Here is a 15,841-nt window from a genome sequence, read left to right on the forward strand (position 1 = left end):
CAGACAACCAAACAACTCAATTGTTTAAATATGAGCTAGAGTGAGTTGTTTGGTTGTCTGTTAGAGGGATTTTTATGAGTAATATTAAGATATCAATTCATCAATTTATAACTTAATGTCACAATCTATAATTCCACTTACTTTGGAATGGAGGGGTTGGGTTTGAGCCATTAACAACGATGGTACTATTCACAGAACAATATATAATTCCACTGACGTTTACCAAACCGGTACCATTAAGAGAAAGAGGAGGGAGTTGAGCTTTCGTTTATGATGCACCTAATATGACTACGAAAATGGTGATTAAGATGATAGATTTCATTGCCAATGATGTAAAAGAGCTAGTGTGTTTACAATCAAAGGCCCGATGCAATGCTAATGACGAAAGCTTTCCTATTTATAAGGGAATTTAAAACTCATTCTCCTATATATTAAAAACCCTACGTTTTGAACACTAAAAGGGTTTTGAACAGTAAAAGGGCTTTCTTGGTAAATTACAAATTTGTGTACCCATCGTATAATACCCTCAACCCCTGCCCTACACCCACCGTTGAAAGAGAGCTGCCGGGAGGTGGCTACCGCCGGCCACACATGTCGCCGCCCTAATCTCATGTGAAGCCCCAGTATCAAACCCAAACCTACTGCACCACCACACACCGCTGATTACACGCCAGAGAGATCAGAAAGAAGGAGAGAGAGAATGGTAGCGGGCCATGTCCCCGTGTGTGTGCCAAAACGGCGGCGTTGCCTATCACTGGTGGTGTGGTGGTTACTAGAGAGATTATCAGTGTGTGGTTCCGGTGGTGACGGGATCAGGGTCCCGTTCCGGTGGTGCGATCCAGTGTGATTAGGGCTCCGGTGAGGTAGGGTTCTAGCGAAATTAAGAGGTTTTTTGAAGGCGGCGATTAGGGTTCAGCTGGTGACAAGTCGAATGGAGTAGACAGCGGTTCAAGTTCAATTCATACAGGTAACCTGACTATTGTTATCAGTCTGTATTAGTAGTTTGGACATGAATAAGATTTCTTTTTTAAACCTTTGATGGATGTGTAGTGATGAAAAGTATTGTTTTCAATATATTTTGATTAAAGATTCCTGCTTGATTCCAAATCTTTACATTTTAGTAATGACAAATTCTTATTTTTGATAAAAAAAATTATTGTAAATTTACATGATTTGATCTCATGGGATATATGGGGAGAAGCTGAAGAAATATATGCAGAAGATAAAAGAGAGATTTGGAGCTGCCGTGTCTCCTGTCACCGGCACGTGTCGTCACTGCAATCGCTAAAGCTCGCCAGATAAATCGAAGCCACGTCAGCATTACGGATGGTGAAGTCGAAACGCTCTTCGAACGCTGATAAGTGGCAATTGATGATCAAACCGGCGTTTGTTCCCGATAGCCACATCAACACTACCATCCGCCGCCACCAACCTTCGCCATCAATCACCATTGTTGTTGTCTCTGGTAGCCGTTGTAAAGAACCCAACCCCATGACCCCTCACCACCCTCGCCTAACATCTCCTTCACGACCGAAATAGAACCCAGTCAGTCCCCATTAAGATTACTGTAATGTCATTGTTTCGTAACTATGTTTCGTGATATAGATTTGTTTTATGTGAGTGAATTTGATTAGAGGTAAAGTACACGGATCAATGGCATGTGTGGGTAAGGTGAGAGGCCAAACCCCAAAGGTCGCCAAGCAGGACAAGAAGAAGCAGCCATGTGGACGCGCTCACAAGCATATCCAGTACAACCGCCATTTCGTCACCTCTGGTATTAATTCTCTCATTTTTCTCCATTTACTTTGCTTCTTTAAACATTTTTTTGTTCATTTGTTTTGAAGTGAATGTAATAGATGCATTATCTTTTGTTGATTGAAGAATTTTAATCAACTACGACTTATTTGTTTTGAAAATTAATTAGGCAATATAATCAGTTTCGTGATTTTGCATGTTTTATTGTTGATGCAACATATATGATAATAATTGATAATTTTACTTAATCTTGAAATTAGATTTTAGATACTGGCTTCAGCTTTCTTTGCTGCAAAAGACTTGCTTTTTAAACTATTTAATTATGTTAAAGGATCATACTTACACTTTTTCATAGGTACTGCTAGCAATACTTTTAGGTTTGAGATCATTCTATCCAACAAACATTCATTGTTAACTCTAGATTTTAACACAGGTTTTTAGTAAGTTTTATAATTGAAATTTACCGTGTTTGAATTTAATTACACAGGTAAAGTTCACGGATCGTTGGTGCGTGTGAGTAAGGTGAGAGGCGGAACCCCAAGGTCGCCAGGCAGGACAAGAAGCAGCAGCCTCGCGGACGCGCTCACAAGCCTATCCAGTACAACTGTTGTATTGTCACAGCCGGTATTAAATTCCTTAATTCATTTGTTTTCAAGTTAACGCGATAGATGCATGGAGTTTTGTTGATTGAACAATTTTACTTAACTACAACTTAATTTCCGAACATTAATCTGTTACTGAATCAATTTAGTGGTTTTGCTTATTTTATTTTTGTTGATCAACATAATCTCTTGTAACCTTTGACTCAAAATGTTTCATTGCCTTTTTTTTACTAATGCAGGTTACCATAATAGAAAAAAATTAACAATGATGGTGATACCAAGCTTCTTTATGCCAAAGGACTGGTCCTCGACTTTTTTGAGGGACCAAATAGACATTCACTATTATCTTCAATATTAAGTATATTGTTATTTGAAACAGATAAAGCGTTTGAATAATCCGGAGCAATGAAACATGGTGTGCTGACTCCAGTTGCTTATGTGAACCCGAAACGCATGTGCCAAAAGGCTCAGTCTTATCCGTATCATTTTCAGGATTCAATTGCGAATCAAACATCCTTTTCCTGGTATACTTTACTCAATCTCATTGTACCAAAACATGCAACTCATTGGTTCGAATTTGTTGATTGAACTTCATGGTTTCACAGTTAGATGGCAAGATCATAGCTCCAAAAAGATCGGGAAGCTGGGAGTCATCAGGACTCCTTCAATTGCTCGAGTTCACCAAGCTAAACAAGATAACGATTCCGTTATTGACGGCCAAGGCTCGGGGTGGTGGAGCGAGTCCGGCACTAAACCAACAGTAAGAACTACCCGCAACCGGGATAAGTGGAATCTAAATTTCATTTTTAAAAGTCTTTGGTTTGCATAATTTTTTAGAATTAGAATCTAAATTTCATTTGTGGTTTGAGTAATGGAATTGAAACGTATCCACTTAATGCTTTAATGGTGAGTTTAGTTTGCGATTTAACGCTTTGTCTCGCCGACGCAACGCGCGGCGGGCAAAAATCTAGTTTGTTTGAAAACGAGAACACTAGTTTTAAAAAGTTATCAAAGAAATGAAGACTTTTATGAATCAAATTGAAATAAGATTGACATTGAAATAAGATTGACTTTCACATGGTGTCTTACAAGACTACAAGTAGTCGTATGTATCAAATTTTGCACGTGATAGTATTATTGTGTTTTGTCTTCAAGCATTAATTTGTTCGGTAATGAGTATTTATTTGTTTTTTTTTTTTTTTTTTTTCATATTTGCAATACTAGTATGCTATCTCAATTGGCAATACTAATATGCTATCTCAATAAGTATGACTTTATGATTGGTTTCGTTAACTGTGTAAATGAGTCGAGTTCGAGATTTCTAATCGTGAGCTTGTATTGTTTAATTTAAGAAAGCTCGAGCCTTGATCATTTCACTTTAGAGATCTAGAATTTGAATTGTTTCTCGTTGTGTCTAGAGCTCGAACTATAGTCGTGAAATATTTACAAGATCAACCTATAATCGAACACTTTTAATTCAACCCGTCTAATAATTTTTTTAAACGGCAAATTTAGATCATTGGCGGACCATTGGGGTGTCATCGTGCAAATTTGTTCATGAGATGAAACACGTCTAATAACTTAATGTGTTAACGAGCTTCCAGTTATCTTCCTTAATAAACACTTCTTTCTCTACACATTCGTCGTTTCATCTCGCGATCTATTCAAAATGATCATTCTTCGTATCTAGATTTTTGTTCATCATCGCAAACATGAATCTGTCTTCTTGAACCCTTCCAATTCTATCTAAAGCCGCAACCGGTCTTTCTCTACAAAAATAATAAAAAACGATCCAAAGTAGACTTTGGTCCCCAAAACAAATGTTTCATAATATAATGAGATACGAATATCTTGTGACTGAAATAGTGAAACCATCAATTTGTCTTCTTGTTCTTGAACCCTTTCATTTCTTTTTAATTGCAAGCTTAATGCTAGATAAATGCATTATGATCAATGTTATGTCGTTTGTGCATGACATTGTGTTTGGATCCCTAAACTTGCTAGGGTTGGTCGACAAAAAGTCAAAACCGCTTTCAGTTTCAAACCGATTCAGGTTTGGAGTGGTATGATCAGTTTTTTCGGTGGAGTTCAGATTGGTTCGGGTCCGTTTGTCAACAAAAAGTAAAAATCGGTTTCGGGTTCGAATCAGTTGGAGCGGTTTTGATCGGTTTTTGTGGGTCTGGTTCGAGTTCAAACCAGTTTCAGATAAGAGGAATACAAACCGATTGTAAACCTACGAGTTCAATCAGGTTAGAACCAGTTCGTTATCCGTTCCGTACCGAAATAGATTTTGGTTCTTAAACCGATTTAGTGTTACACCTCTAGTCTCAGGGGTGGATCTACCTCTTAACAAGGGGTAACCCACTTTGCCTCTTTAGAAAAATTTGATGTTTTTGGATTTTATTACCTCTTTTCTTTAAAACGTTGTCCCTATAGGGATTTTCAAGATCCGTCGTCACGGTGTACTCTAATATAATAGTCTAATCATCTTTTAGACTTATATACCCACGCTAATCTCACAAGAAGAAGTAATATACAATCTTCTATCCAATGAAGAGAAAAGATAGACAACAAAAGCTTCACAATTCCCTAATTAACATGCTCTATCCTCCATCTTCATCTTCACCTCATCACAACAAACAACTACACACCCAAACCCTAAATTTAGCGCAGGAAATCATCAATTCAGAATCCCACCCCATCAGTTAAGTTAGTTTACTCTCCCCTAATTGCAATTACTTTATGAGAAATCTAACAATTTAATTAATGTTACAGATACAGATGAATTGGAGGAAGAAGAAGAAGAAGAAAGGAGTGAGGGAGAGGGTGAATTAGGGTTTGAAAAGCTCACAAGAGCTCAGAGAAAAAGGCTTCGAAAGAAGAAGCTAAAAGAAGCTGCTTCTCAAAGGAGACAGATTATCGGGCCGCAGTTGAATCCGGATCATACGGATGGTGATCGAATCGATGGTGAAGTTAGTAGCGTTCGTGAGCTTGAACATGAACATGAACGTCTGGAAGGTGTTCGACGAAATGCCGCAGAGAAACCTTAGAGTCGCTATTGTCACATTTTAACGCAAAATTACAAATTAATTGATTAGTGATTATTACAGATTATGGAAAGAATTAGTATTGTATTGGTATTTGATTTGGAGAAGGAAGATGATTGATCATATTTGTATACTCTGGGTTTTTTGTTTGATGAATGGGTTCTAAAAATGATGTTTGGGTCAATAACAGTCGAGTGACCAACCGACTTATGGGTTGGGTTTTAGGTGAAACTGTGAGCAAAACCATTAGTAACAGTTTTAAAACTCGCTAAACTAAAATCATAGTGTTGGCAAACTATAAACGAACCAAACCAAACTGTTAATGAGTTCTTTTAACAAAAAATGCAAATATATAGTTTACATATAGAAAATGTTAATATTTAGATCAGCGATATATAAGGCATCTTTCCGTATTTTTGTCTGCCATCATCGGTAAGGTATCCGGCTATCCGCTTTGTGTTTTTACTCATTTTTGGTTTAGGTGTGATGCTTCTACAAACAGTTTTTATGTTATGTAATCCCCCCTTAGCGAATTTCATCATATTCTGTTAACTAAATGGGGGCCTTAAAGCCGTGTTTATAAAAAGAACTTGTGCACCAACTTGAGAATAATCAATAAGTTCCTTTATTCATATGTTATATAGAGGCATTGTCACGTTACAAACATTTGAAATAGAGATATTATAAAGATCAGTGTCTTTCTTTATTATTACATTATATAATAGCAGAATGAAATCATCCCAATCGAATCGATAATGCGACCAAACATGTGAATGGCTCTTTTGGGGTTAAAGTCGTAACTTTGGAAAGCCCAACAATGTTGCTCCCCACATATCGTAGTGACGCTTTTAAAGGTTTGGCTGGTAGGGCTGCGTTACAGATCGAGGGCGGTGTAGCAACAACTACCTTGCAAGACGATAAAAGGGATGTTACGCGAAGTGGACTCCCCCTTAGAGTTATGTTGAATGCTCCTATTCCATTTGTCATGGTCGAGGCTATCAGATTTTCACCACATACTAGTAGGACTAGGGCATCTGTGAACAAGGAAGTATATAGAAATCATATACACATCCATTTTTCTATTAATAGTCAATAAACATAGTGTAAGTTAAACATTTTAGTTGCTAATTAATTAAAAACTTATCCAATAAAAGTGAAATTAGATAAAGTAGCTTTAACAGCAATTTTTTTTTAGAGTTTAATTTATAGGTTTTAGTTATGATAATGAACTAAAAACTTATTAATAAAAAGAAAGTAGTTTAAGTATCCTTAGTAAAATATCTTTACTAATTGACGACCAACCAACTCACTTGTTTAAATATGAGCTAGAGTGAGTTGTTTGGTTGTCTGTTAGAGGTATTTTTATGTGTAATATTAAGAGGTCAATATCATCAATTTACAACTTGATGTCACAATCTATAATTCCACTTACTTGGGAAAGGAGGGGTTGGGTTTGAGCCATTAACAACGATGGTACTATTCACAGAACAATATATAATTCCACTGACATTTACCAAACCGTCATTGTTAAGAGAAAGAGAAGGGAGTTGAGCTTTCGTTTGTGATGAACCTAATACGACTACGAAAATGGTGATTAAGATGATAGATTTCATAGCCAATGATGTAAAAGAGCTAGTGTGTTTACAATCAAAGGCCCGATGCAATGCTAATGACGAAAGCTTTCCTATTTATAAGGGAATTTAAAACTCATTTGTTTGAAAACGAGAACACTAGTTTTAAAAAGTTATCAAAGAAATCAAGACTTTTATGAATCAAATTTAAATAAGATTTGACTTTCACATGGTGTGTTACAAGATTACAAGTAGTCGTATGTATCAAATTTTGCACGTGATGTCTTAAAAATATATAATCGATTATCAGTTTTATATTTTTTGTTTGTGGTGTTGTGTTTAAGTCTAATAAAATTGTTTGTTGTGTTTTGTGTGAGGTATAAATGGTATTAGTTGCTATGGTCTTATAAGAGCATTTGGGCTGGACTTGGGCTGACTTGGGCTGGACAAATGGAGCAAATGGGCTGCGTATATCCATTAGAAGATTTGAAGAGGCTGGAAGTTCCTTGACTTATATAAAGAGAGTCTCTCTCACATTTGGAAAAAGAAGTACAGAGAGTTCTTTTGCTTTGTTGTTACGCTAGGGTTTTCTATTGTTTTTCTCAGTGATTTCACACGTTGTTCGTGAATCCTGAAAGAGTCAGTGTTATTAGATGATCATCACATTGATGATCATCCACTAGAGAGTTGTTTAGTTGTATTTCTTCTCAGTTCTTGTTCCAAGTTGATGTTTGTTAACTCATTGATTTGATTCTGAATAAAGAAATTATAAGTTTCTGACATGGTATCAGAGCAAAGGCTCTGATTCGTGTACGCTTCCGTATATCTTGTGTTCTGACCGATCATCTGAAGTTAGGGTTTCCAAAATTTGGGGATCTGGTGTATCTTTGGTTCGATTGGGAAATAGTGTTGATCGTTGGCTTGGTGTTCTTTCTGGTGTGATTCAAAGAACGATCGGGAAAGATCTGAATCTAGGGGTTTGCGACTGACTAAGTCTGAGAAGAAAACGTCTGTAAGCTACTGTTCTTGTTTGAGTTCAACCCTAAGTGAAGGTTGAAAACTCAATTAAGAACCGGAGTAATGCAAATCTGTGAGATCTTTCCTCTCTCTTTTATTTTCTGTTCATGCATTAGGCATCTGTTACCGGGGTAGTTGGACCGGTGTTGTTGATTGGGACACAGGAAGGGTTCATCCTGTTGCATTTTTTTGTGTGGCATATTATTGTGTGGTAATTTTGTTACCATTGTTGATAGTTTCTTTTCTTGCTACTTTGTGCATTTTCTTAGCCAATTTATGCATAAACCTCAAAAAGGACACATGTTGTTGGCTATGAGGTTGTTGAGATATTTAAAGAAGGCTCATGGATTAGGAGTCATGTTAAAAAGAAGTAGTCAGTTTCAGCTTAATGCTTATGCTGACTCTGACTGGGCGAAAAACTATACTGATAGAAGATCAGTAACTGGGTATTGCGTTTTCCTTGGAGAATCACTTATCTCCTGGAAAAATAAGAAACAATCTGTAACTGCTAGATCTTCTGCAGAAGCAGAGTATAGATCAATGTGTGATGCAGCCTGTGAGGTGATGTGGCTGGTAAATGTGTTGAGGGAATTGTATGTGGATATACAATATCCTGTGGTGTTAAAGTGTGATAATACAGCTGCACTTTCAATCGCTGAGAATCCTGTGTTTCATGATAAAACAAAGCATTTTGAGGTAGACTTATTCTTTTTGCGAGAAAAGATTGCAGCTGGTATTATCAAGTCTGTTGGTGTGGAATCGGCTGTACAACTTGCTGACATGTTTACCAAGGGTCTTTTGCCTAGTCAACATGAAAATATGTGTAAGTGGCTGGGATTAGTTAATTTATTTCAAATATAAAACTGAGGGGGCATGTTAAAAATATATAATCGATTATCAGTTTTATATTTTTTGTTTGTGGTGTTGTGTTTAAGTCTAATAAAATTGTTTGTTGTGTTTTGTGTGAGGTATAAATGGTATTAGTTGCTGATGGTCTTATAAGAGCATTTGGGCTGGACTTGGGCTGGACAACTGGAGCAAATGGGCTGCGTATATCCACCAGAAGATTTGAAGAGGCTGGAAGTTCCTTGACTTATATAAAGAGAGTCTCTCTCACATTTGGAAAAAGAAGTACAGAGAGTTCTTTTGCTTTGTTGTTACGCTAGGGTTTTCTATTGTTTTTCTCAGTGATTTCACACGTTGTTCGTGAATCCTGAAAGAGTCAGTGTTATTAGATGATCATCACATTGATGATCATCCACTAGAGAGTTGTTTAGTTGTATTTCTTCTCCGTTCTTGTTCCAAGTTGATGTTTGTTAACTCATTGATTTGATTCTGAATAAAGAAATTATAAGTTTCTGACATGGTATCAGAGCAAAGGCTCTGATTCGTGTACGCTTCCGTATATCTTGTGTTCTGACCGATCATCTGAAGTTAGGGTTTCCAAAATTTTGGGATCTGGTGTATCTTTGGTTCGATTGGGAAATAGTGTTGATCGTTGGCTTGGTGTTCTTTCTGGTGTGATTCAAAGAACGATCGGGAAAGATCTGAATCTAGGGGTTTGCGACTGACTAAGTCTGAGAAGAAAACGTCTGTAAGCTACTGTTCTTGTTTGAGTTCAACCCTAAGTGAAGGTTGAAAACTCAATTAAGAACCGGAGTAATGCAAATCTGTGAGATCTTTCCTCTCTCTTTTATTTTCTGTTCATGCATTAGGCATCTGTTACCGGGGTAGTTGGACCGGTGTTGTTGATTGGGACACAGGAAGGGTTCATCCTGTTGCATTTTTTTGTGTGGCATATTATTGTGTGGTAATTTTGTTACCATTGTTGATAGTTTCTTTTCTTGCTACTTTGTGCATTTTCTTAGCCAATTTATGCATAAACCTCAAAAAGGAAACATGTTGTTGGCTATGAGGTTGTTGAGATATTTAAAGAAGGCTCATGGATTAGGAGTCATGTTAAAAAGAAGTATTCAGTTTCAGCTTAATGCTTATGCTGACTCTGACTGGGCGAAAAACTATACTGATAGAAGATCAGTAACTGGGTATTGCGTTTTCCTTGGAGAATCACTTATCTCCTGGAAAAGTAAGAAACAATCTGTAACTGCTAGATCTTCTGCAGAAGCAGAGTATAGATCAATGTGTGATGCAGCCTGTGAGGTGATGTGGCTGGTAAATGTGTTGAGGGAATTGTATGTGGATATACAATATCCTGTGGTGTTAAAGTGTGATAATACAGCTGCACTTTCAATCGCTGAGAATCCTGTGTTTCATGATAAAACAAAGCATTTTGAGGTAGACTTATTCTTTTTGCGAGAAAAGATTGCAGCTGGTATTATCAAGTCTGTTGGTGTGGAATCGGCTGTACAACTTGCTGACGTGTTTACCAAGGGTCTTTTGCCTAGTCAACATGAAAATATGTGTAAGTGGCTGGGATTAGTTAATTTATTTCAAATATAAAACTGAGGGGGCATGTTAAAAATATATAATCGATTATCAGTTTTATATTTTTTGTTTGTGGTGTTGTGTTTAAGTCTAATAAAATTGTTTGTTGTGTTTTGTGTGAGGTATAAATGGTATTAGTTGCTGATGGTCTTATAAGAGCATTTGGGCTGGACTTGGGCTGGACAACTGGAGCAAATGGGCTGCGTATATCCATCAGAAGATTTGAAGAGGCTGGAAGTTCCTTGACTTATATAAAGAGAGTCTCTCTCACATTTGGAAAAAGAAGTACAGAGAGTTCTTTTGCTTTGTTGTTACGCTAGGGTTTTCTATTGTTTTTCTCAGTGATTTCACACGTTGTTCGTGAATCCTGAAAGAGTCAGTGTTATTAGATGATCATCACATTGATGATCATCCACTAGAGAGTTGTTTAGTTGTATTTCTTCTCAGTTCTTGTTCCAAGTTGATGTTTGTTAACTCATTGATTTGATTCTGAATAAAGAAATTATAAGTTTCTGACATGGTATCAGAGCAAAGGCTCTGATTCGTGTACGCTTCCGTATATCTTGTGTTCTGACCGATCATCTGAAGTTAGGGTTTCCAAAATTTGGGGATCTGGTGTATCTTTGGTTCGATTGGGAAATAGTGTTGATCGTTGGCTTGGTGTTCTTTCTGTGGTGATTCAAAGAACGATCGGGAAAGATCTGAATCTAGGGGTTTGCGACTGACTAAGTCTGAGAAGAAAACGTCTGTAAGCTACTGTTCTTGTTTGAGTTCAACCCTAAGTGAAGGTTGAAAACTCAATTAAGAACCGGAGTAATGCAAATCTGTGAGATCTTTCCTCTCTCTTTTATTTCCTGTTCATGCATTAGGCATCTGTTACCGGGGTAGTTGGACCGGTGTTGTTGATTGGGACACAGGAAGGGTTCATCCTGTTGCATTTTTTTGTGTGGCATATTATTGTGTGGTAATTTTGTTACCATTGTTGATAGTTTCTTTTCTTGCTACTTTGTGCATTTTCTTAGCCAATTTATGCATAAACCTCAAAAAGGACACATGTTGTTGGCTATGAGGTTGTTGAGATATTTAAAGAAGGCTCATGGATTAGGAGTCATGTTAAAAAGAAGTAGTCAGTTTCAGCTTAATGCTTATGCTGACTCTGACTGGGCGAAAAACTATACTGATAGAAGATCAATAACTGGGTATTGCGTTTTCCTTGGAGAATCACTTATCTCCTGGAAAAGTAAGAAACAATCTGTAACTGCTAGATCTTCTGCAGAAGCAGAGTATAGATCAATGTGTGATGCAGCCTGTGAGGTGATGTGGCTGGTAAATGTGTTGAGGGAATTGTATGTGGATATACAATATCCTGTGGTGTTAAAGTGTGATAATACAGTTGCACTTTCAATCGCTGAGAATCCTGTGTTTCATGATAAAACAAAGCATTTTGAGGTAGACTTATTCTTTTTGCGAGAAAAGATTGCAGCTGGTATTATCAAGTCTGTTGGTGTGGAATCGGCTGTACAACTTGCTGACGTGTTTACCAAGGGTCTTTTGCCTAGTCAACATGAAAATATGTGTAAGTGGCTGGGATTAGTTAATTTATTTCAAATATAAAACTGAGGGGGCATGTTAAAAATATATAATCGATTATCAGTTTTATATTTTTTTTGTTTGTGGTGTTGTGTTTAAGTCTAATAAACTTGTTTGTTGTGTTTTGTGTGAGGTATAAATGGTATTAGTTGCTGATGGTCTTATAAGAGCATTTGGGCTGGACTTGGGCTGGACAAATGGAGCAAATGGGCTGCGTATATCCATCAGAAGATTTGAAGAGGCTGGAAGTTCCTTGACTTATATAAAGAGAGTCTCTCTCACATTTGGAAAAAGAAGTACAGAGAGTTCTTTTGCTTTGTTGTTACGCTAGGGTTTTCTATTGTTTTCTCAGTGATTTCACACGTTGTTCGTGAATCCTGAAAGAGTCAGTGTTATTAGATGATCACCACATTGATGATCATCCACTAGAGAGTTGTTTAGTTGTATTTCTTCTCAGTTCTTGTTCCAAGTTGATGTTTGTTAACTCATTGATTTGATTCTGAATAAAGAAATTATAAGTTTCTGACATGGTATCAGAGCAAAGGCTCTGATTCGTGTACGCTTCCGTATATCTTGTGTTCTGACCGATCATCTGAAGTTAGGGTTTCCAAAATTTGGGGATCTGGTGTATCTTTGGTTCGATTGGGAAATAGTGTTGATCGTTGGCTTGGTGTTCTTTCTGGTGTGATTCAAAGAACGATCGGGAAAGATCTGAATCTAGGGGTTTGCGACTGACTAAGTCTGAGAAGAAAACGTCTGTAAGCTACTGTTCTTGTTTGAGTTCAACCCTAAGTGAAGGTTGAAAACTCAATTAAGAACCGGAGTAATGAAAATCTGTGAGATCTTTCCTCTCTCTTTTATTTTCTGTTCATGCATTAGGCATCTGTTACCGGGGTAGTTGGACCGGTGTTGTTGATTGGGACACAGGAAGGGTTCATCCTGTTGCATTTTTTTGTGTGGCATATTATTGTGTGGTAATTTTGTTACCATTGTTGATAGTTTCTTTTCTTGCTACTTTGTGCATTTTCTTAGCCAATTTATGCATAAACCTCAAAAAGGACACATGTTGATGGCTATGAGGTTGTTGAGATATTTAAAGAAGGCTCATGGATTAGGAGTCATGTTAAAAAGAAGTAGTCAGTTTCAGCTTAATGCTTATGCTGACTCTGACTGGGCGAAAAACTATACTGATAGAAGAGCAGTAACTGGGTATTGCGTTTTCCTTGGAGAATCACTTATCTCCTGGAAAAGTAAGAAACAATCTGTAACTGCTAGATCTTCTGCAGAAGCAGAGTATAGATCAATGTGTGATGCAGCCTGTGAGGTGATGTGGCTGGTAAATGTGTTGAGGGAATTGTATGTGGATATACAATATCCTGTGGTGTTAAAGTGTGATAATACAGCTGCACTTTCAATCGCTGAGAATCCTGTGTTTCATGATAAAACAAAGCATTTTGAGGTAGACTTATTCTTTTTGCGAGAAAAGATTGCAGCTGGTATTATCAAGTCTGTTGGTGTGGAATCGGCTGTACAACTTGCTGACGTGTTTACCAAGGGTCTTTTGCCTAGTCAACATGAAAATATGTGTAAGTGGCTGGGATTAGTTAATTTATTTCAAATATAAAACTGAGGGGGCATGTTAAAAATATATAATCGATTATCAGTTTTATATTTTTTGTTTGTGGTGTTGTGTTTAAGTCTAATAAAATTGTTTGTTGTGTTTTGTGTGAGGTATAAATGGTATTAGTTGCTGATGGTCTTATAAGAGCATTTGGGCTGGACTTGGGCTGACTTGGGCTGGACAAATGGAGCAAATGGGCTGCGTATATCCATCAGAAGATTTGAAGAGGCTGGAAGTTCCTTGACTTATATAAAGAGAGTCTCTCTCACATTTGGAAAAAGAAGTACAGAGAGTTCTTTTGCTTTGTTGTTACGCTAGGGTTTTCTATTGTTTTTCTCAGTGATTTCACACGTTGTTCGTGAATCCTGAAAGAGTCAGTGTTATTAGATGATCATCACATTGATGATCATCCACTAGAGAGTAGTTTAGTTGTATTTCTTCTCAGTTCTTGTTCCAAGTTGATGTTTGTTAACTCATTGATTTGATTCTGAATAAAGAAATTATAAGTTTCTGACATGGTATCAGAGCAAAGGCTCTGATTCGTGTACGCTTCCGTATATCTTGTGTTCTGACCGATCATCTGAAGTTAGGGTTTCCAAAATTTGGGGATCTGGTGCATCTTTGGTTCGATTGGGAAATAGTGTTGATCGTTGGCTTGGTGTTCTTTCTGGTGTGATTCAAAGAACGATCGGGAAAGATCTGAATCTAGGGGTTTGCGACTGACTAAGTCTGAGAAGAAAACGTCTGTAAGCTACTGTTCTTGTTTGAGTTCAACCCTAAGTGAAGGTTGAAAACTCAATTAAGAACCGGAGTAATGCAAATCTGTGAGATCTTTCCTCTCTCTTTTATTTTCTGTTCATGCATTAGGCATCTGTTACCGGGGTAGTTGTACCGGTGTTGTTGATTGGGACACAGGAAGGGTTCATCCTGTTGCATTTTTTTGTGTGGCATATTATTGTGTGGTAATTTTGTTACCATTGTTGATAGTTTCTTTTCTTGCTACTTTGTGCATTTTCTTAGCCAATTTATGCATAAACCTCAAAAAGGACACATGTTGATGGCTATGAGGTTGTTGAGATATTTAAAGAAGGCTCATGGATTAGGAGTCATGTTAAAAAGAAGTAGTCAGTTTCAGGTTAATGCTTATGCTGACTCTGACTGGGCGAAAAACTATACTGATAGAAGAGCAGTAACTGGGTATTGCGTTTTCCTTGGAGAATCACTTATCTCCTGGAAAAGTAAGAAACAATCTGTAACTGCTAGATCTTCTGCAGAAGCAGAGTATAGATCAATGTGTGATGCAGCCTGTGAGGTGATGTGGCTGGTAAATGTGTTGAGGGAATTTTATGTGGATATACAATATCCTGTGGTGTTAAAGTGTGATAATACAGCTGCACTTTCAATCGCTGAGAATCCTGTGTTTCATGATAAAACAAAGCACTTTGAGGTAGACTTATTCTTTTTGCGAGAAAAGATTACAGCTGGTATTATCAAGTCTGTTGGTGTGGAATCGGCTGTACAACTTGCTGACGTGTTTACCAAGGGTCTTTTGCCTAGTCAACATGAAAATATGTGTAAGTGGCTGGGATTAGTTAATTTATTTCAAATATAAAACTGAGGGGGCATGTTAAAAATATATAATCGATTATCAGTTTTATATTTTTTTGTTTGTGGTGTTGTGTTTAAGTCTAATAAAATTGTTTGTTGTGTTTTGTGTGAGGTATAAATGGTATTAGTTGCTGATGGTCTTATAAGAGCATTTGGGCTGGACTTGGGCTGACTTGGGCTGGACAAATGGAGCAAATGGGCTGCGTATATCCATCAGAAGATTTGAAGAGGCTGGAAGTTCCTTGACTTATATAAAGAGAGTCTCTCTCACATTTGGAAAAAGAAGTACAGAGAGTTCTTTTGCTTTGTTGTTACGCTAGGGTTTTCTATTGTTTTTCTCAGTGATTTCACACGTTGTTCGTGAATCCTGAAAGAGTCAGTGTTATTAGATGATCATCACATTGATGATCATCCATTAGAGAGTTGTTTAGTTGTATTTCTTCTCAGTTCTTGTTCCAAGTTGATGTTTGTTAACTCATTGATTTGATTCTGAATAAAGAAATTATAAGTTTCTGACATGGTATCAGAGCAAAGGCTCTGATTCGTGTACGCTTCCGTATATCTTGTGTTCTGACCGATCATCTG

The 15,841-nt window shown here is 37.2% G+C and overlaps 2 protein-coding genes and 1 long non-coding RNA gene across 7 annotated transcripts; 2 read left to right on the forward strand and 1 right to left on the reverse strand.

Moving 5' to 3' along the window:
- The first annotated feature begins 433 nt into the window (after positions 1-433).
- LOC110943191 lies at positions 434-3,285 on the forward strand. 5 transcript variants are annotated; one of them, XR_002594902.2, is made up of 5 exons: positions 434-1,545; positions 1,635-1,774; positions 2,243-2,379; positions 2,597-2,881; positions 2,963-3,285. It is a non-coding gene; the product is annotated as an uncharacterized LOC110943191 (long non-coding RNA). The 5 variants fall into 5 exon arrangements; XR_002594903.2 differs by having other exon boundaries at positions 434-967; positions 1,202-1,774; XR_004862168.1 differs by having other exon boundaries at positions 434-967; positions 1,220-1,774.
- A 253-nt stretch (positions 3,286-3,538) lies between these two features.
- On the forward strand, positions 3,539-5,560 carry LOC110943186. The gene is made up of 2 exons (XM_022184943.2): positions 3,539-5,061; positions 5,133-5,560. The coding sequence occupies exons 1-2, from the start codon at positions 4,908-4,910 to the stop codon at positions 5,405-5,407; spliced, it is 429 nt and encodes a 142-aa protein (XP_022040635.1). The 5' UTR covers positions 3,539-4,907; the 3' UTR covers positions 5,408-5,560.
- Positions 5,561-6,012: 452 nt separating this feature from the next.
- On the reverse strand, positions 6,013-7,060 carry LOC110943177 (phylloplanin). Its single transcript, XM_022184936.2, has 2 exons — positions 6,837-7,060; positions 6,013-6,438 (listed from the first exon to the last, which is right to left on the reverse strand). The coding sequence occupies exons 1-2, from the start codon at positions 7,015-7,017 to the stop codon at positions 6,140-6,142; spliced, it is 480 nt and encodes a 159-aa protein (XP_022040628.1). The 5' UTR covers positions 7,018-7,060; the 3' UTR covers positions 6,013-6,139.
- Between the last annotated feature and the right edge of the window lie 8,781 nt (positions 7,061-15,841).

The sequence above is a fragment of the Helianthus annuus genome, chromosome 7, assembly GCF_002127325.2.
Source record: "Helianthus annuus cultivar XRQ/B chromosome 7, HanXRQr2.0-SUNRISE, whole genome shotgun sequence".
In the NCBI taxonomy this organism is placed as follows: Eukaryota; Viridiplantae; Streptophyta; class Magnoliopsida; order Asterales; family Asteraceae; genus Helianthus; species Helianthus annuus.

Coding starts and splice junctions, on each gene's coding strand:
- LOC110943186 (XM_022184943.2), top strand. CDS start 4,908: ATGAAGAGAAAAGATAGACAACAAAAGCTTCACAATTCCCTAATTAAC. Junction 5,062..5,132: donor TTCAGAATCCCACCCCATCA/GTTAAGTTAGTT, acceptor TTAATGTTACAG/ATACAGATGAATTGGAGGAA.
- LOC110943177 (XM_022184936.2), bottom strand. CDS start 7,017: ATGAAATCTATCATCTTAATCACCATTTTCGTAGTCGTATTAGGTTCA. Junction 6,439..6,836: donor CCCAACCCCTCCTTTCCCAA/GTAAGTGGAATT, acceptor CCTTGTTCACAG/ATGCCCTAGTCCTACTAGTA.